This window comes from Leucoraja erinacea, chromosome 5 (assembly GCF_028641065.1).
Source record: "Leucoraja erinacea ecotype New England chromosome 5, Leri_hhj_1, whole genome shotgun sequence".
NCBI classification, from domain to species: domain Eukaryota; kingdom Metazoa; phylum Chordata; class Chondrichthyes; order Rajiformes; family Rajidae; genus Leucoraja; species Leucoraja erinaceus.
The window spans coordinates 48,801,279-48,821,835 of NC_073381.1; the positions used below are offsets into that span (position 1 = coordinate 48,801,279).

Here is a 20,557-nt window from a genome sequence, read left to right on the forward strand (position 1 = left end):
GTGGGAGGATTGCTTCGGGAGATTAATGGTGGACCATTTTTTAAACTGATGGGCAAATACAGATGGAGGTGAAGTTGGAATTGCATGGAGTCTAGTGGTGGGAGGCACAGAATTGCTCGGAAACGATACGACAAGTTAGAACTTTATTTATCCCAGGAGGGAAATTGGTCTGCCAACAATCATAAACACGAGATACATGAAATTAAAGTGATGAGTGCAAAGGATTGGGCATGTGCAAAGATTTGGGAGGGGGAGGGGAAAGGGGAGTCAGTCTACTTCACGACAGAAGTGGGAGGATTGTACAGTTTGATAGCCACAGTGAAGAAGGATTTCCTGTGGCGTTCTGTACTGCATCTTGCTGGACCCAGTCTGGTGCTGAAGATACTCCTCAGGTTGACCAGTGTATCATGGAGGGAGTGAGCTCTATTGTCCAGGATGCTCTGCAGTTTGAGGGGCATTTCCCCTCCAAGCCCACCTCCCATGAATACGACCCTGCCCCCAGGACAGAGCCAGCCTTCCTGATGAGCTTGTTAATCCTGTTGGCGTCCGTGGCCTTCACCCTGCTGCCCCAGCACATGGCAACAAAGAAGATGGCACTGGCTACCACCGAATGGTTGAATATCTGTAGCATCTCACTGCAGATGTTGAAGGAATGGAGCCTTCTCAAAAAGTACAGCCGGCTCAGTTCCTTCTTGTACAGGGCCTCAGCGTTCCTAGACCAGTCCAGTTTACCGTCCAAGTACACTCTCAGGTGTTTGTACTCTGTGGTAAACTGCACATCCACACCATTGATGGAGACAGGGGATAGGGGTGTTCCTCTCCTCCTGGTCTACCACTAACTCCTTAATCTTGTCAGCGTTGAGCTACAGGTGATTCAACCCATACCACTCAACAAAGTCGTTAACTACACCTCTGTATTCAGCTTCCCTCCCCTCACTGATCTAGTCCACAATTGCTGAGTCAGCCAAAAACTTTTGCAGATGGCAGGAGTCTGAGTTTTATCTGAAATCTGAGGTGTAGATAGATAGTGAACAGGAATGGAGAGAGGACCGTCCCCAGTGGGGCCCCCGTGCTGCTCACTACTTAGTCCGAGACACAGTTCTGTAGCATATTGTGGTCATCCAGTCAGGTAGTTGGTGATCCAGCACACCAATGGAGCATCCACCCGCATCTTCGTCAGTTTGCTCCCTAGCAGTGCAGGCCGGATGGTGTTAAAAGCACTGGAGAAATAAAAAAACATGACTTTCACAGTACTTCATGGCTTATCCAGGTGAGCACAGGAACGATGAAGCAGGTGGATGATGGCATCCTCAACCCCCATCTTTGTTTGGTAAGCAAACTGCAGAGAGTCCAGGTAGGGTTTAACCAGGGGTCGCAGCAGAGTGAGCACCAACCTCTCTAGGGATTTCATGATGTGTGAAGTCAGCACCACCGGTCTGTAGTCATTGGAGGAGCTGGGGAGCGTCCGCTTTGGTACAGGAACCAGGCAGGATGTCTTCCACATCACAAGAACCCTCTCCAGACTCAGGCTCAGGTTGAAGATGTGCTGCTGGAGTACTCTGCACAACTGGCTGGCACACGCCTTGAGTACCCTCTCTTGGGCTGACACCATTGGGACCCGTGGCTTTGCCTGGGTGGATTCTGCTCAGCTCTTTCCTCACATGCTCAGACTTGATGGTCAGGCACGACAAAGACAGGGCAGAGGAAGTGGACCGGGGGGTTTGAGGGGGAGAGTCTGTCGGGGAAAAGGGGGGAGGGTGGGCAGAGGCCTCTCCATCAAATCTGTTAAATAACAGGTTTAGCTCGTTGACCCAGTCCTGATTGCTTTCCCTGCCCAGGCCACTGGTCGTCTTATAGCCTGTAATGCTCTTCATACCACTCCACACATCCTCATGCTGTTCTGCTGAAGTTTCAGCTCCAGCTTCCTCCTGTAGTCATCTTTGCCCTATTTTAGTCTCACCTTCAGATCTTTCTGCACCCGTTTCACCTCCCTGTCACCATTCCTGAAGGCCCTCTTCCTCTGGTTGAGAAGGTCTTTTATGTCACTGGTGGCCCAGGGCTTGTTGTTGGGAAAGCTGTGCACAATCTCCTCAGGGACAACGTTATCCACACAGAACTTTATGTAGCTGGTAACAAGTCCGCGAGTCTATCAATGTCCTCTCCATGGAGATTACAGAGTGTGTCCCAGTCTGTGACCTCAAAACATCCCCGTAGAGCGTCACGGGCCTCCTGTGACCACCTCTTCACTGACCTTGTGGTCACAGGCAGACTCAGCCGAATGGTGGGGAATGTAAGGTTTGTATGGTTGTGGTCATGAAATTCAGTTGTGGAGTAGAGGGGCAACTAATGGTGGACAGTGGGACATCAAAACCAGGTGAGAGAGGAGCAGAAACAGTCAGGAATCCTGAATGTGGTGTGAATAAAAGGCTGAACGTGGAAGTGGAATGAATGATCTCCTAACGTCTTGATTCACAAAGGAATATTTCTGCGCTACCTGACCTACAAGACAAGCTGTTGCATTCATTTAAGGCACCGGTTTTCCCAATGAAGGCCGTTAAAATATTCAAATACCTTATGTGCACATTGGCAAGCCTTTCCTCCACCCATTTAAGCCAGATGTTAGTAGGTTTGATTTCAATTTTGCTTCCTATTCCACCAGTCTGGGCAACTGGGATTGGCTCAAAAACAAACTGCTGGAGGAACTTAGTGGTTGAGCAGCATCTGTGGCAGGAAAGGCATTTGTTGATGTTTTGAGTTGTAAAACTGCATCAGGACCCATCATCAGAGATCGACTCAAATGTGGAGTATTAAGAGTGTTGTCATATGTATTGGGAACAAAATTATGTTAATGCAATTTTTTACAGGCTCACCAATGCAGAAGCACAGCAAATAAATAGATAATAAAACATACAATAATCAATAATACAATAAATGAAGAACCTGCAATACTAGGTAATCAGACCATAATAATGCTAAAACCAAAACAAAGTCTAGTTGAAGAAGGATCTTGACCCAAAACGTCATCTATCCATGTTGTCCAGTGATGTTGCCTGACCCGCTGAGTTACTCCAGCACGTTGTGCCCACGGTTGATAGTTGTTGGGGTAGTATTGTGTTTAGGGTTGTGCATTTTGATTCAAGAACCTAATGGTTGCTTGGAAGCAGCTTTCATAAGACAATAAGACATCGGAGCAGAGTTAGGTCATTCAACCCATTGTGTCTACTCCGCTATTCACACATGGCTGAAACTATTTTTCCTTGTCAACTCCATTCTCCTGCCTTTTCCCCATAACCTTTGATGCCCTTATTAATCAAGAACATATCAATCTTCGCTTTAAAAATACTCAATGTCATCATACAGTGTCTGTGGCAATGAATTTCACAGATTCACAACCCTCTGGTTAAAGAAATTCCTACTCATCTCCATTCTAAAGATACATCCTTTTATTCTGAGGCTGTGGCCTCAGGTTCTAGACTCTCCCATTATTGGAACCATCCTTTCCATGCCCACTTTTTGTTATCATTATCTAGGCCTTTCATTATCTGGTAGTCTTCAATGAGACCCCCCTCATCCTTCTAAACTTCAGCAAATACAGGCCAGATCCGCCAAACACTCCTCATATTTTAACCCTCTCCAATACCAGGACATCCTTCTACAAAACTGAGGCCCAAAGCTGCTCACAAAATTCCAAATAAGGCCTCACCAGCTCCTTATAAAGCCTCAGCATTAGATCCTTGCATTCGTGTTCAAGTCCCCCCAAAATGAATGCTTGCATTACATTTGCCATCCTTACTGCCAACTCAACCAACAAGTTAACCTTTTAGGAACACCAGCACTCCAAAGTCCCTTTGCACCTCCGATTTCTGAATCCTCTTCCCATTTAGAAAGTAGTCTATGCCCTTATTTGTTCTATCAAAGTGCATGACCGTACATTTTGCTACGCTGTATTCCATTGGCCACTTCTTTCCCCACTCTCCCAACCTGTCCAAATCCTTCTACAGACTCCCTGGTCCTCAACACTACCTGCTCCTCCACCTATCTTTTTATCATCTGCAAACTTGGCCACAAAGCCATAGATTCCATCATCCTGATCATTAACATATAACAAGAATGGTTCTCAGGCTTCTCAATCTTGTTCCCATAAATAGCAGTGAGATAAGAGCATGGCCAGGGTGGTTTGGGTCTTTGATGATATTAGTTGCCCTTTGAAGCAGCACCTCCAGTGGATCCCTTCAATGATGGATAGGATCTTCAGGGACATACATGAACGTGAACTTGAAGCTCTTAACTCTCGCCATTGTTGTTTCATCAATGAAGATAGTTTCATGGATCCTTTCCCTTTGTCAATAATTAGCTCCTTCATCTTGTTTTGAGAGCAAGGTTGTTGTTGTTGTAGAACCATTCAATCAGATTATCAATATCCCTCTGTATGTCAGAGTACAGCAACAGTGGTATTGTCAGTGAATTTAAAGATGGCATTGGAACTGTGTCTGACTACACAGGCATGGGTATAGAGTAGAACATTGAACAGTGAACTGTAATCAGGACCTGGTAACGGGAGGTAAAACAGACTTGGTTGGTAGTCCCCTTTCTGCGGAGTTTAATGTTATAATAGAGCGATTGTTTCTACTTTCTCTTTCTCTCTTTTCTAGGGTCTATTTTCTCACTTTACTTCCTTCTCTAACTTCTTTCCTAAGGGGCTTTCTTTTCCTTACACTCTTGCACTGCACGACTCTCTTGCACTTTCTTTACTTTCCTAACTTCTACCTTTTTCTTAAAGCTCTAAAAAAAATAAAAAATAAAAAAGAAGCGGTACAAAAAATGTATTAAGATATATGTGTTGTGTAGAATTGTAATTTACCGTACTTCTAATAAAAATAAAATTAAAAAAAAAAAATAAAAAAAAAAAAGAACAGTGAACTGTTGTTGCCACATTGTACTGATTTAGGTCCACCAATGAGGAAGTCGAGGATCCATTTGCATTGGAACGACTAGAGAGTGAGCTCCCTGAGATTCCCTCGTCATCACTTATCCAGAGCCACTGCATTTCCTCAAGTACTTATTCTAGCATTAACCCTGCAAATTCAAAGTTATCCTAATGTCACTATTTTCTCTTTGCTCTGATGTCCAATCTGCTGTAGATGTAGCATCCTTGATTTGTGGCACTACCACAAAGTAATTTCCTTACTTCCATATTATAGTCTGGAGGAGCACATTTCAATCTCAATTCCTATCAAAAAAAGATACGAAATCAGTCTGAAGAAGGAGCATGACGTGAAATTGTACCTATCCATGTTCTCCAGGGCTGATGCCTGACCTGCTGAATTACTCCAGCACTTTGTGTCCTTTTTTGTACAATAGCATCTGCAAATTATTTCCTCTTCATTTCTTAACAGTTACTTTGTCTACAGATGATTCTCGCACACACCACCATATGATGGCTAACTGACAAATCAAAACACTTTCCAAGCATGCATGTACTTTTCAACAGTGGCTGGGTGGCTTGCCTTGCTTTGGGGCAATCATTCTACAAAATAGCACACAAGAAAAGATGCAAAATGATATTTTATATGTTCCTAATTGTTCAAGTGTTGATTTAGCGAAAAGACTTGAAGTACATGCCTTCAAAATTGAGATTAGTTTCTGATGTAAATATTTGTCTTTGATCTTAGATGTTAACATCCAGTAAGAGGTTAACAGTTTGACCTTGTGTCTAAGACATAGTGAATAACAATGCACACCACGTTCTGTCAACACTTTATCATATGTACACATGGATCTAGACAGAATCTGTCCTTGATAGTATCACACGCCTTAAAGGCTGCACTCATTAACATGCTAACTCTCACACCCTCCGAGATCTCTATGCTCAACCTAGCCAAACTGCTCTCATATTATTTTCATTCAAATGTCAACAATTTTCTACAGTCCTCTGTTTATGATCTTGCACCCTTCAGTTTTCTTCTTCTTGAACAATCCTATTTTGCTAAAATCTTTTTATTGTCACAAAATAACTTCAGCTTAGTTTGATTGAATTGACGGTTTGAGGGATGCCAAACAGTGGTCAGAGAGAAGCAGATAACAGTTGTGCATCCTGTGGTGACTTTGGTCACATGTTGAATAGAAGCAAACAAAAAGCTGACTTTATTTCCTTTGAGAAATATTGAATAAAAGTAAATAAATAATCTTGCTGTGACTTTCCATGTCTTTCCCACTATGCACTGTTATCCCTCTCCTGTCTGTCCAACGTTTCACTCCTGTCATAGCTGAAAGCAACTGTGTTCGCTTCTGTGTAAGTCCATTGATCAAGTTTCCGTTATTATGTTTAAGGTGACAAACAATTTGCCTTCCAAATTCTGCACAACCGTGAACAAGGTTTGCATGACTAGTTTGACAAAAAACAGCATCTGGAGTTTCTACATTTTGTCTGTCATTTTTGAAGTTCCATTGACCTAACCACATTAACATTATTCTCCATCAGTAAATTTCTACTTATTATTTTTTAACTTACTACTGAAATGAAGAAGTCTTCAATGAAATGTGGGTTAAGTGTATTTATTCCATCACCATGCAGCTATGAATGTCCCAGTTTTCATAAAGGGATTTCAGCGTAAAAAATTAACACTGCTACTCTTTGCATAGATGCTGTCTGGCCTGCTCAGCATTTCCTATTTTTATTTCAGCTTTCCAGCATCTGCAGGTTTTTTAATTTTTACAATGTTCCATCTTGAAAGATTGGCAACCATGTTAGCTGCGCAGTTCACCCGCCCTTCAGTAGTTACCAACGGTAACAGGACAGAAAGGAACATGGTCACCTGTAATTGCACTACTTTCCTTGAGGTTAACTGACAGGAGGAAACATGCAATGTGAGGGCTTACACAAATAGTTCATAGTAGGTGCTATTGAAATTTAACTGTGCGGAGCGATATGAAAATTATCCTCTTCTGGCTTTTCTTTGAATCCAGTAGCATGGCAGTATAATGTGGATAACTGTGAGGTTATCCACTTTGGTGGCAAGAACGGGAAGGCAGATTATTAGCTGAATGGTGTCAGGTTAGGAAAAGGGGAAGTACAACGAGACCTGGGTGTCCATGTACAACAGTCAATGAAAGTAAGCATGCAGGTACAGCAGGCAGTGAAGAAAGCTAATGGCATGTTGGCCTTCATAACAAGAGGAGCTGAGTATATGAGCAAAGAGGTCCTTCCACAGGTGCACAGGGCCCTGGTGAGACAACACCTGGAGTATTGTGTGCAGTTTTGGTCTCCAAATTTGAGGAAGGACATTCTTGCTATTGAGGGAGTGCAGCTATTGAGGTTTACATGGTTAATTCCTGGGATGGCTGGACTGTCATATGTTCAATGAATGAAGCGACTAGACTTGTATACACTGGAATTTAGAAGGATGAGAGGATATCTTATTGAAACATATAAGATTATTAAGGGATTGGACATGCTAGAGGCCGGAAATATGTCCCCGATATTGGGGAAATCCAGATCCAGGGGCCACAGTTTAAGAATAGTGGAGGCTGATTCTCTGGATGCTTTCAAGAGAGAGTTGGATTGAGCTCTTAAGGATAGCGGAGTCAACGGATATGGGGAGAAGGCAGGAACGGGGGTACTGATTGTGGATGTTCAGCCATGATCATAATGAATGGCGGTGCTGGCTCGAAGGGCCGAATGGCTCACTCCTGCACCTATTGTCTATTGTTTATAGCACATCAGGTGATGTGTCAGTAAACTTGGTCAGGTTATTTGACCATCCTGCTGCCATTAGACAATGTTGCTATGTTCTTGCAAACCATTAAAACTTGAATTAGCCCCAAAATGATGAGTTGGGATTGTGTCTCCGAATTGTGTTTCCATCCCAATGTGTTTTGGACACATTACGGCACCAAAAATCTGGTTCAATCCTGACTTCCTGCTCTACATTTTGCAACTTCAACATCATTTTGTCTATATTCTCACTCTAATTGCTCCCATTTACTCATTGACCAGGTAACCTTGACAATTTATCCACCTAGCGTAGTTTAACCCTGTCAGAGACCTTCCCCTCCCCACCCTTCTTGCATCATAACCATCTTCTTTTGTCTTCATACCAGTTATATTTAAGAGTCTTTGACCTGAACTGTTACCTCTGTTTCTCTTCCCATGGGTGTGGCCTGATCTGCAGAGTATTTCCAGCATTGTATGTTGTTTATTGTAAAATATACCGTGAGCTCTATCTTTCTCCTGTAAGAGGAAAACGTGTGATTGGGACAAATGATCATATATTTTGCTTGGTCGTATTCCTAAGGCAGTTTTGTGTAAATTTAGTAGCAAAATATAAAGGACAAAGTACTTTTTTCCAGTTCACATCAGTTAGTCCTATTAGAACTAGGTGCAACTGAGGTAGAGAAAAACAGACACCAGAAGGATAACTAATTTCTTACTGCAGCCCCAAATATAAAATATTCCACCTCACAACTCTATTTGATGAAACAGGAGTGTATCAATGATCACAATATCTTGGTGCAGAAGAAGGCCATTCAGTTAAGTTGTTTTCCTGGTCCTTCCTGCTATTTCAATTTCCCAGAACCTCATTGGGCTGGTCATTTATTCATACGATTGTATATATTTGTACATAATATATATTACTACATTGGTATATTCATACAAAGTGCATATAGTCAACGTTAATTGAGAAAGCTCTTGCTAATCTTATCAATTCTTAGGGACTCCCTAAGAACAAGTTGATCTCCCACTGATTTCAGAAATTATGATCCTCAAACCTCTTGGGTTTAAACATGGCTTAAACACCCACTTTCCAACTGAAAGGATCACCTGTCTCAACCATTTTTATCTCATTCAGTTTGTGTTGTGTTTGTATTGACTACCATAATTACCTCATGTGCAACAATGATTGCATTGTTTTTATATCTTTCAGTAATACAAAGACTACAAGCAATTTGATTGGTATTTTAAAATAATAAAGACTAGTTGTGTGCACAGTGGCAAATAAATCTCACATAAAATTAGCTAAAATGTGCAGTAGAAAAGCAGATTGGACAGCTTAACCTGTCTCTGCCAGTGTTTATTCTCCATATGGTTTTCTGAAGAAGGGTCTCGACCCAAAAGAGTCAGAAGAAGGATCTCGTCCCGAAACGTCACCCATTCCTTCTCTTCAGAGATGCTGCCCAACCTGTCGAGTTACTCCAGCATTTTGCGTCTATCTTCGGGGTAAACCAACATCTGCAGTTGCTTCCGACACATGGGTTTCATACACCTTCTCTTTTCTAATCAACATTTTTTCATTCACTCTTTTTCATTCACTCTTTCCTTTTTGGGTTCACCTTTTTTTGAGCTCAAAGATTATCCATGCTATTCACCTGAAATATTATTTGCGATTGTGAGTTACATGTTCCAGCCTTTGTCTGTGTAAAGAGTTTCCTCCTGAATTCCCAATGAGATGCATTGATGGTTTGATAAGGTAATTGGCTTAAAAAGCTGGATGAACTAAATACATTATCCAAGGGGTAGATATAAATTAGTTATTGTGCAGTTCTTTTTCCGGTGAACAGGAGTGCTCACTCTGTGCAGAGATGCTAATTCACTTTATGCCTCTAAGCAGAACTTTGTTCCGATTCAGATTCAATTTTAATTGTCATTGTCAGTGTACAGTACAGAGACAACGAAATGCATTTAGCATCTCCCTTGAAGAGCGACATAGCAAACAATTTGAATAAATAATAATAAGTGTCTGGGGGGGGGGTGGTGATTGGCAGTCACCGAGGTACGTTGTTGAGTAGAGTGACAGCCGCCGGAAAGAAGCTATTCCTCGACCTGCTGCTTCGGCAACGGAGAGACCTGTAGCGCCTCCCGGATGGTAGGAGGGTAAACAGTCCATGGTTGGGGTGAGAGCAGTCCTTGGCGATGCTGAGCACCCTCCGCAGACAGCGCTTGCTTTGGACAGATTCAATGGAGGGGAGCGAGGAACCGGTGATGCGTTGGGCAATTTTCACCACCCTCTGCAATGCCTTCCGGTCGGAGACAGAGCAATTGCCATACCATACTGTGATGCAGTTGGTAAGGATGCTCTCGATGGTGCAGCGGTAGAAGTTCACCAGGATCTGAGGAGACAGATGGACCTTCTTCAGTCTCCTCAGGAAGAAGAGACGCTGATGAGCCTTCTTGATCAGAGTAGAGGTATTGTGGGTCCAAGAGAGGTCATCGGAGATGTTGACTCCCAGGAACCTGAAGCTAGAAACACGTTCCACCTCCGTCCCGTTAATGTGGATGGGGGTGTGCGTGCTGCCTCTGGACTTCCTGAAGTCTACAATGAGCTCCTTGGTCTTCTTGGAGTTAAGGGCCAGGTTGTTGTCAGCGCACCATGCTGCTAAGTGCTGGACCTCCTCCCTGTAGGCCAGCTCATCGTTGTTGCTGATGAGGCCAATCGCCGTTGTATCATCTGCATACTTGATGATGGTGTTAGTACCATGTACAGGTGTGCAGTCATAGGTGAAGAGGGAGTAGAGGAGGGGGCTCAGCACACAGCCCTGTGGAACGCCGGTATTCAGGGTGAGGGTTGAAGAGGCGTGCTTGTCTAACCTCACAGACTGGGGTCTGTTGGTTAGAAAGTCCAGTATCCAGTTGCAGAGGGAGGGGTCGATGCCCAGGTTACCGAGTTTGGTGGTCAGTTTTGATGGTATAATGGTGTTGAATGCTGAGCTGTAATCGATGAACAGCATTCTTACGTAAGTGTCTCTGTTGTCGAGGTGGGAGAGGGCGGAGTGAAGTGCCGTTGAGATGGCATCCTCCGTACTCCTGTTCTTGCGGTAGGCAAACTGATAGGGGTCCAGTGTGGGGGGTAGGCAGCTTTTGAGGTGTGCCAGGACCAGCCTCTCGAAGCACTTGGTGATGATGGGGGTAAGTGCAACTGGGCGGAAGTCGTTGAGGCTTGCCGCAGTGGAGTGTTTTGGCGCTGGCACGATGGAGGTGGTTTTAAGGCAAGTGGGGACAACTGCTTGGGCAAGTGACAGGTTGAAGATGTCAGTCCAGACATCTGTCAGCTGCATAGCACAGGCCCTGAGCACGCGCCCGGGGATGCCGTCAGGGCCAGCAGCCTTACGTGCATTAGTCCTACTCAGTGCCACGTACACGTTGTAGGGGGTGAGTGTGAGGGGTTGGTGATCGGCAGGTAGCACAGCCTTGATGGCTGTCTCTAGATTGTCCCTGTCGAAGCGGCCATAGAAGTGATTAAGCTCCTCAAGGAAGGAGGCGTCGCTGGATGTGGGGGTGATGTTGGAGGGTCTGTAGTCCGTGATGGCCTGGATGCCTTGCCACATGCGTCGGGGGTCGGAGTTGTTGTTGAAGTGCTCCTCAATCCTGAGCTTATGGCAGTGCTTGGCCTTCCTGATGCCCCTCTTCAGGTTAGCCCTGGATGAACTGTAGGCTCGAGCATCGCCTGACCTGAAAGCGGTGTCCCGTGCTTTCAGCAGTAGCCTGACCTCGCTGTTCATCCATGGCTTCTGATTCGGGTATATGGTCACCTGTTTGAGGGAGGTGACACTATTGATGGTGGAGTTTATAAAGTCCAGAACAGAGGATGTGTAGGAATCAATGTCCGTGTGGGAGTCAAGGGTGGCCTGGGCTGCAAACGCCTTCCAGTCAGTGTTTCCAAAACACTGTCGAAGTGTGAAGTCTGCTTCCTCTGACCAGACTTTAACTGTCCTCACAGTTGGTTTAACCCGTCTGATGAGTGGGGAGTACTTAGGGAGCAGGAACAATGAGACGTGATCAGACTGACCAGGTGGGGGAGGGGGATGGCTTTGTAAGCTTCAGCCATGTTGGTGTAGACTTTGTCCAGTGTCTTGTCTACTCTAGTGGGGAAGGATACATGTTGGTGGAATTTGGGGAGTACAGTCTTCAGGTTGGAGTGATTGAAGTCACCCGCAACAATGAAGGCTGCCTCGGGATTGTGCGTCTGTTGTTTGCTAATGGCAGTATGCAGCTCTTTCATTGCAAGCTTGGCATTAGCATCAGGAGGGATATAGGCTGCAGTCACAACAGTGGAGGTAGATAGAACGGTCTGCATCTAACCAAGAGGAACTCAAGGTTAGCTGAGCAGTGACTCTCGATGATGGTGGAGTCCATGCACCATGCTTTGTTTACATAAATGCACAGACCCCCCCCCTCTGGTCTTACCAGAGTCTGATGTCCTGTCCCCTCGGAGTAAATGACGCCCCGATAGCTGGATGGCGCTGTCAGTAACGTCAGTGTTGAGCCAAGTTTCCGTGAAGATCAGGATGTTGCAGTCCTTGATCCGGTTGTGGGAGGTGATCCTTAGCCGGAGTTCATCCATTTTATTTGCCAGTGAGCGCACGTTGGCGAGGAAAAGGCTAGGAATCGCTGCCCTGTGTGGGGCTAGCTCTAACCTGGCCTTTAACCCACCTCTGCGTCCCCGGCGGTGTTTTCGTACCGTGTTTTTGGTCCTCTGTACAATTAGCATTTTAGTTTTGCATTTCAAATTACTTAATTTTGAATTTTACACTAATTATCTGGAACTCTAAACACATTACATGAAACCACTATTATATCCTTAGGATTTTTTTCTACATTCCTGGCAAACTGTTGGAGCAGTCAATTTTTTGCGTGGAATTTTTACCATATTCCTGGCGGCACAACATCATTCTTCAGAAAGCTGGACAAGTAATAATGTATTTTCTGTCAAAATCTTACAAAATTACAGCACATAACACAGGAGATAAAGGCATTGGACATTTGCCTATTAATCCCACCCTTTTGCAATGGGTGTGAACTACCTCTGTCATTGGCTTACAGACTGTAAAAAACATGTTTAAACTCAAGCAGTGTATCTCAGAAAGTTTATTGAGACGATAAAGTGTGCAATGCCTACATCCTACTCTACCAACATGCGTTCAAAGTTTCCTATCCTGGCAATAACGCTGGAAATTTTGATCATTATTTTATATGGGATTTTTGTCACATATGACGATGGAGCTGATTCGAGACATATTTTGAAAAACACAACCACAACAGAAAAGTTATACAAACTATATCCAAGTGAGTATATCTAAAGCAAACAGAATATGTCTATTTAGCTATTTATTGCAATTACATGCATTTACTCTGCATTATTTGCTTTTCAGTTAAACTGGAAAATGGATGTGTTTCTACATTTTCTATGTAGAAATACTTAAAGCCAAAGGCTCTGAATATAAATCTAACATTTAGATCATTTGGATACATTTAATTATTTGTATACTTCAACATTAATACTTTCATTATATTATTAATGGAGTACATTTATAAAAATGACTGGAAAGGAAGCATTATTTTCATTACATAGTGTATTAAAAGTGCTGCAAAGACATTCATCAGATGGAATTGTAAGGCATTCAGAGCATCGCTGAACGGGGATTTGCTGAATATTTCTGCATATGTTTACTGTTTTTAAATTGAATTAAAAGTAGTTTACTTACTTTTTTTCTTACGTCTTACAAAATTTAACGCAAAGGTGGGTTCAGTTTTATCTATAACTCTAACTAAATAGATAGGTGCATAAAAGAGTACAATTCCAAAAAGCAACTGGAGCTTTAAATGAGAGAGAAACAGCCACAATCATCCTAATCCTAACTCAATCACAAGAGGTTAATATTTTAAGTCAGTTGCAAATTTATTTGTTTTTTAGAAATACTCAATTTACAAATTGGAGACAAAAGTTGATTTGTGAAATACTAAAATTTTAAAACTAAAACAATAAATGCTTAAAATGGCCGAACAACTGTCAGCATCCTAAAATATAAGCGTATATAAAATATTACCTACCTTTTTCCCATTTCAGATCATGATGGTTCCTTGTGTATTTCCAGCTATGTCTGGATTTGTACCCAAATGTTTTGTTTCAAAATTCAAAAACTGGAGATCAGCCTAGATTTAGATGTTTTACTCCAAATATATTCTTTATTATGAATTGAGAAATTGTGATTCCATTCAACAAAAGGCATTGGCTGCTCCTTGTGGAAGCCACACATTTTTATGCTTTTTATTTAAATTGGGTAAAAAATAGAGCTGGTTCTACAGACAGTCAACACATTAAGTAAAAAGTTAAAAAAATATCATGTTCTTAGCATCTATATTGATCTTCTGTTTGGAAAATACATTTTTTTTTTCAGGAATGTATTGATGTCAATAAGGTATTAACATTGTTAAGAAAATAAACAATGAGAGTGAAGTTAAAACGATTTATCCAAAAAATTAAATATTCACTGAAATGCTCTTTGATGCACTATAACTTTTAATGTATAGAGCTGAAGTTTGTGATAGATTTTTTGGTAATACCCCTTGTTACGGCAGTTTGTGACAGAACAGAACATTTTGCAATTTGAACCAATCGTGCGGTATAATATAAATGGTAATTACCAAAAATTGTATTTAATTGTATGTGGTGAATCATGCTCTATATTTGTATTTTTTGTATCCTAAACATTTAAAAAAGGTGAACAAAGGAAGGCATCACATAATATTTTGACTGCATTCTTATCAAACATCATATAGGAAATATACGTGGAGCTAACGGGATATGTAGTAAAACTATGACAATCTGGCATCCATTTGTATGGAAATCCTGATCTGGAACACTCATTAGTGTGGAGTGCAGACCAGGGTCAAGAGTGTCACAGGTCCGGAGTGCAGCAGGGTTGGATTCTAAACTGTGGGCCGGGTGTGTGGCCAGACATGGGGTTGGGATCCAGAACATCAAGGATTATGAATGTGGCTAGCTCTATAACCAGAGTCATGGTCCATGGTGCTGGTATACTTATTGCTCTCTTTATTCTCACTGGAATCACTGAAAACAATTATTATACCACTATGTAACATATAAAACCATCAAAATATTTGGACATTGATAGGGGTACTGTTCAACAATCTGGAAAAGCTGCAAGGCTGGCACTATCAAGGTTCCAATGGAGAATTATCAGAGATTTACTGCAGTTGTATTCACCAAAGTCTTTAGATTTTGTTTTATCTGCATTTTTATACCTAGCCACATATCTTTTATAAAGAATAATAAATCTGACTGCTGGGCAATTCCAACTAATGTCATAAAAGTGACCAAAGATCAGAATTTTATTATCTCGTTCTCAGAATCTATAGAAATTCCCAACATGGTCAAAATTAAACTGACCAAGGTTCATTTTCTACATTGTAAACTGGTGTGCATTAAAAGCTGCAGATGTTTTACAATAACTGAAAGAACCCAGAACTTCATTAAAACCAATGAAGAAGGGTTTCGGCCCGAAACGTTGCCTATTTCCTTCGCTCCATAGATGCTGCTGCACCCGCTGAGTTTCTCCAGTATTTTTGTGTACCTTCATTAAAACCAATTCTGATAGATTTTCTTATTGGTAATCCTCAAGCTGTTTGCCTGCATTTTGCATTTTTTCTATTTATTAATTGACTCAAAGGGAGGAGAATTTCCCCACATCAGAAAACAATAGCAGATTTGAGTATGAGACAAAAGCTGTAACATGTGTAGTCATCACTGTCTCTCCACTGGATAAGGAGGACATAATTTGCAATTTGAGTAAAATTTGAGCAAATTCATCTGGAGATAACTAAATTCCAGGTATAGTTTAACTGCAGTGACCAATTAATGAACATTCAGGTTGTTGTGCTTTAAATATCATTCAGCATTGTTGTGTAAAATTTGGGATAAAAATAAAGCCCAAGATGAAACTCATCTATTCATCTCCCTCTGAACAAATTGTACTAAATTTGCACACTGCGGAATTATATATTTAATATATGTGTTTAATCACCAAATAATGATTCAGACTGGGTGAATTGTGCAACTATATGGTTTAATATTGTAAACTGTAAATTTATTCTTAGAAATATAACTGGAGTACCATTTAGTGATCCTCACTCATATCCAGGAATGGTGATAATGAATGGCATTTGTAAACTTTGTTGTAACTTAAAGGCAGCTATAAAAATAGGTAATATTATTTTAGAAAACAATTTCATTTGCCAAATAACTGTCAAGGCATAAATGATAATTCATAGCTTCAATGAAGGGTAAGATTAGCCTGTAGAATTTATACCACATCGCCCCCCTGTGGACTTGTTAGTATGAAGCAGTCTCTTTTTTTTTGAGATATGACCATATCTGGTATGTTCCGAATTTACTGCCCATTCCTAATAGTTTTTCAGAGGAGGTGATAGACTAGCTTCTTAAACCAGTGCAGAACACGTCATGAAGACATGAAGACCCTTACTTTACCTTTCTCTCCATCCCCTCCCTTCATACTTCTCCCACCGGTTTTACTGTCTCTGACTACATTCTATCTCTGTCGTGTCCACTCCGCTGACATCAGTTTGAAGAATGGTCTCAACACAAAACAGCACCCATTTCTTCTCTCCAGAGATGCTGTCTGTCCTGCCGAGTTACTCCATATGGTTCCCTTTGGATTTTGTCTGTATATGTGCATGTGCCCATGTAGATCACATACAGCAATTCAAATCAAAAACGAGGATCCTCCTTAGAGACACAAGACATTGCAGATGTTGGAATCTGGAGCAAAAGCAAATTGTGCTGCAGCTATGGAAGCAAAGGGATGGTCAATATTTCAGGTCGGGACCCTGTATCAGGACTTCTTCTTACTTCTAAGAAGACTTCTTTTCACTTTACTGATTCTCAGAAAGGTTTCAAAATAAAAAAAATTGCAGATGCTGGAAACCTGAAATAAAAACAGAAAATGCTGGGAAACACTGCAAATCAGTCGGTATCTGTGGAAAGGGAAATTGAGTTAAAGTTTCAGAACAAAGACTCTTTCCATTAGGTGTTTCTAGCATTTTCACCTTTCTTAGATTGGTTTCCTCAATTGTGGACAGAACAAAACTTCCTTCAAATTGGATCTGAAGAGTCAATCGAAGAAAAGAACTTGGTGCCCTCTGGTAGTTCATCCATGATAGCAGCTTGAACGTTTAGAGTGTAAAGGCAAGAAAGGAACTTCCTGGACTTGAGTAGGCACAATGCAATTTAAGTACATGGCTCCTTTAACATAAGGAACTTAGGAAAGCTGCCCTGAAAATATTTTTCAGTATGTTTTCAATTTCATGCTTTTTAGGCTATGTAGATGGTAATAAATATGTGTTTCTTATTCAGGTTTCCAGGATGTGCACGTTATGATCTTTGTTGGATTTGGCTTTCTTATGACCTTTTTGAAGAAATATGGCTTCAGCAGTGTGGGACTTAATTTACTTATTGCTGCCTTTGGTCTTCAATGGGGCACGCTGATGCAAGGCTGGTTGCACAATTACAAAGATGGACAAATCAAAGTCAACATTTTGACGTATGTTTAATCTTTTTATTCAGTAACTGCTAAAAGGACATTTACATTAAAGCTCTAAAGGTAGTTATATTATATTATGATATATTTTCTAAATACATTGCTGGAACACTTGGATCAGGTGGTAAGTGCCACTTACCAAAGTGCATTAAATGCATTTAAATGCTGCAAAATACTAAAATCTCTGCCTCTGGCTTCCCAAATTTGGGAACTCAGCGGTGAGGACAAATGATAAATCCACCCTCTAAACTTAGCTTTAGTTTTAGTCTCCAATAAGACTAATTTATCCTTTGATGATAATTCAAAAAGCTACGAGTAATTGGCTACATAAATTGAAATGTAATGTTGTTGTGTGGTACATTGAAGTTCCCAGCAGCTGTTGGCAGAGAAATTTGTTTTAAAAGAATAAAGACAACTCCACAGCGCTTAAACTTCGAGGAGTTGTGAATATAAGAACATAAGACAAAGAAGGAGGAGTTGTCCAGTCAATTTCTCCTTCCTGGTCCAACATTTCATGCGTAATTCTCTGCTTTCATGCATTAATCCTAAATTCATGATACTTTCAACGTGAAAAAATTATCTACCTTAAACATACTAACCAACTGAGACTCTTCTGATCTCGTGGGTAGAGAATTCCAGAGATTCACTACCATTTGGATGAAGAAATATCTTATCTTTGTCCCCAATAGATGACTACTTACTCTGAGATTGCGAGCTCTGGATTTAGATACCCCAATCAAGGGAAGCACATCTAATCGCACATCTAATTTAGTGTAATTTTAGAGATACAGAGTGGAAACAGGTCCTTCAGCCCATTGAGTCCGTGCTGACCAACGATCACCCATACACTAGTTCTATCCTACGCACTAGGGACAACTTTTACAGAAGCCAATTCATCTGCAAACCTGAACATCTTTGGGATGTAGGAGAAAACCAAAGCACCTGGAGAAAAAAACCCAGTCACAGGTGACAGAATACATAGACAGAGCCTGTAGTCAGGATCGAACCAGGGTGTCTGGTACTGCCATCCCCTTTAAGAATTCCATATATTTCAATAAGAAGATTGTAAACTAATTTCAAACTTGAAATTGTCTAGATCCAATCTATTTTTCACTCTTCATTACTTAAAACCATGATCCTAGGGTTTAATTGCTGCAGTTCCAAGATTATCCATTTTTAATTTGGGAGACCAAATGTGTACACAATATTCCAGATGCAATCTTTCTGTTATTAAAGTTAGTCACTGCTCTTTGCATTAGGCCACCAAGGCAATATAACACATCTGGATTTCTAGTCAGCCCGAAGGAGGTGGTGGTTAACATGTTGCAATATGTACCCAGCAATGATTCATGTAGTCATAAACTACATTACAATAGAATTTAATTAATGGGAACTGAATAGGATTGCATTGAAATTTGGAACAGGGACCCATAGATTTTGGAACAAATACATTAAAACACATTACCACTTATTATAATGATGTCAGTACGCAGCCAGGATAATTTACAATCTTCACTTTAGCATGGAGCATAGTCCAGGTGTGGATAGCATCATTTAAAACCAATTTAAAACTAACATCTAAAGGAGAGGTTCAGTTTGGCCGTAGATGCTGGCAGGCCTGCTCGGACTGTATCTTTAATAGTAAGCAAGTGGCCTACAGTCACATCATGGAAGCAAGGTTAGCACAGGCCAAAGTAGTAGACAACTCCCTTAGCACTACTTTCCAGTGTCAAAGAACACTTAGTGGAACTGACAGTGGCTGGCGGCCAATGTCTCTTTTCATTGAGGATGACGGGTACAACACTCCGTAGACTAACAACTTCAAAAATACTAAAAGCCAGTGTAGAATTGTGGCTATGTCACCAGAAACCAGTCATTAATGAATAGGTGCTGATGTCTTTGAATAGAACTGCTGGTGAAGAGTTGGGTGGACATTTGGTGGGATGGGGTGAATTGGATTATTTCTGCTGATTGAAGCCATGGTCTGCTGGTTCTGGATATTTCCAGTGTTAGGAAGATGTTTGCATTATATACCTGTACTACAAAAGTCCATGTGGGCATATTCAAACCAACTCAACCAGAGCACCAGCAAACAATAGTTGCCTCCAGTGATAACTATGATAGTGGTATCTATAAAATAATATCTGTTGAAATTAACTCAGAACAATGAAGAATATAATAAACATTATTGTTCCCTAGCTTAATCAACGCAGACTTCAGCGCAGCAGCGGTGTTGATTTCATTTGGAGCAGTCTTGGGGAAGACTAGTCCAGTCCAACTTCTGATCATGACTTTGTTGGAGATTACAATATTTGCTTTCAATGAGCATCTGGTTACTGGGATCCTGATGGTATGTACTCTTCAAGATTTGAGAAACAGAATAAAATGGCAAATGCAGAAGGTATCATAGGCTGGAAGGAACATTAAATGTATTGGGAGAAATAAATCAAGTGATGAAAGTTTTGATTTAATTTAGGATTCTGGTATAAATAATACTTTTAGGGGATATAACTACATTATTGTGGATGGATCAATTGAGAAAGCTGAAAGCACATAATATCCATAACTATATGACGTGACAAATGCATATGTCAAACATAATTGAGCCTGGTACATCTGGGTTATACGCTCAATTCTGGGAGAACATTATAGGTATTAGAGAAGGCACAGAAGAGATTTATTCGAACCGTGCAAGGAATTAACAATGTTAGTTATTTGGAGAGATTAGGTAAACTGGAATTATTCCTTAAAGCAGCAAAGGTGAACTATGATTATTGTGAGCAAAATTATGAAGAGTTTTAAGGAGAAACTACTTCCAGCAGAAAATGTATTGGTAGCTTGAGAACACAGATTTAAAATAATTTGCAAAAGAACCAAGGGAGAGATGAAAAATGACATAGAACTGTTAAGATCTGAACAGCACTTTGTGAAAGGGTGCCAGAAATAGATTCAGTCAGAACTTTGGAAAAGGTAATGGATGAATACTCTGGGTTACAGGGAAAGGAAACACTATGAATTGGACTGCTCAGCCACATTGCATACAATGGCTTTCTTCTGTGCTGTGGCATTCTTTGACTTTGTGAAAAGTATTATCACATGGTGCTTCACCAAGTTAATGTATTGTGTGCATGCATTAAATAAATCAAATACCAATATTAAATATTTTTAAAATCCGATTGATTGTTTTTAACATGGTATAGATAAT

General features: G+C 41.1%; 1 protein-coding gene across 1 annotated transcript in view; it reads left to right on the forward strand.

The window, feature by feature from the left end:
* Positions 1–12,830: 12,830 nt before the first annotated feature.
* Positions 12,831–20,557, forward strand: part of rhag (Rh associated glycoprotein) — a 33,958-nt gene continuing 26,231 nt past the window's right edge. The window contains exons 1-3 of the mRNA XM_055635547.1: positions 12,831–13,060; positions 17,169–17,355; positions 19,552–19,702. Of these exons, the coding sequence (XP_055491522.1) occupies positions 12,886–13,060; positions 17,169–17,355; positions 19,552–19,702 (513 nt within the window). The 5' untranslated portion in view covers positions 12,831–12,885. The remainder of the gene's footprint in view (positions 13,061–17,168; positions 17,356–19,551; positions 19,703–20,557) is intronic.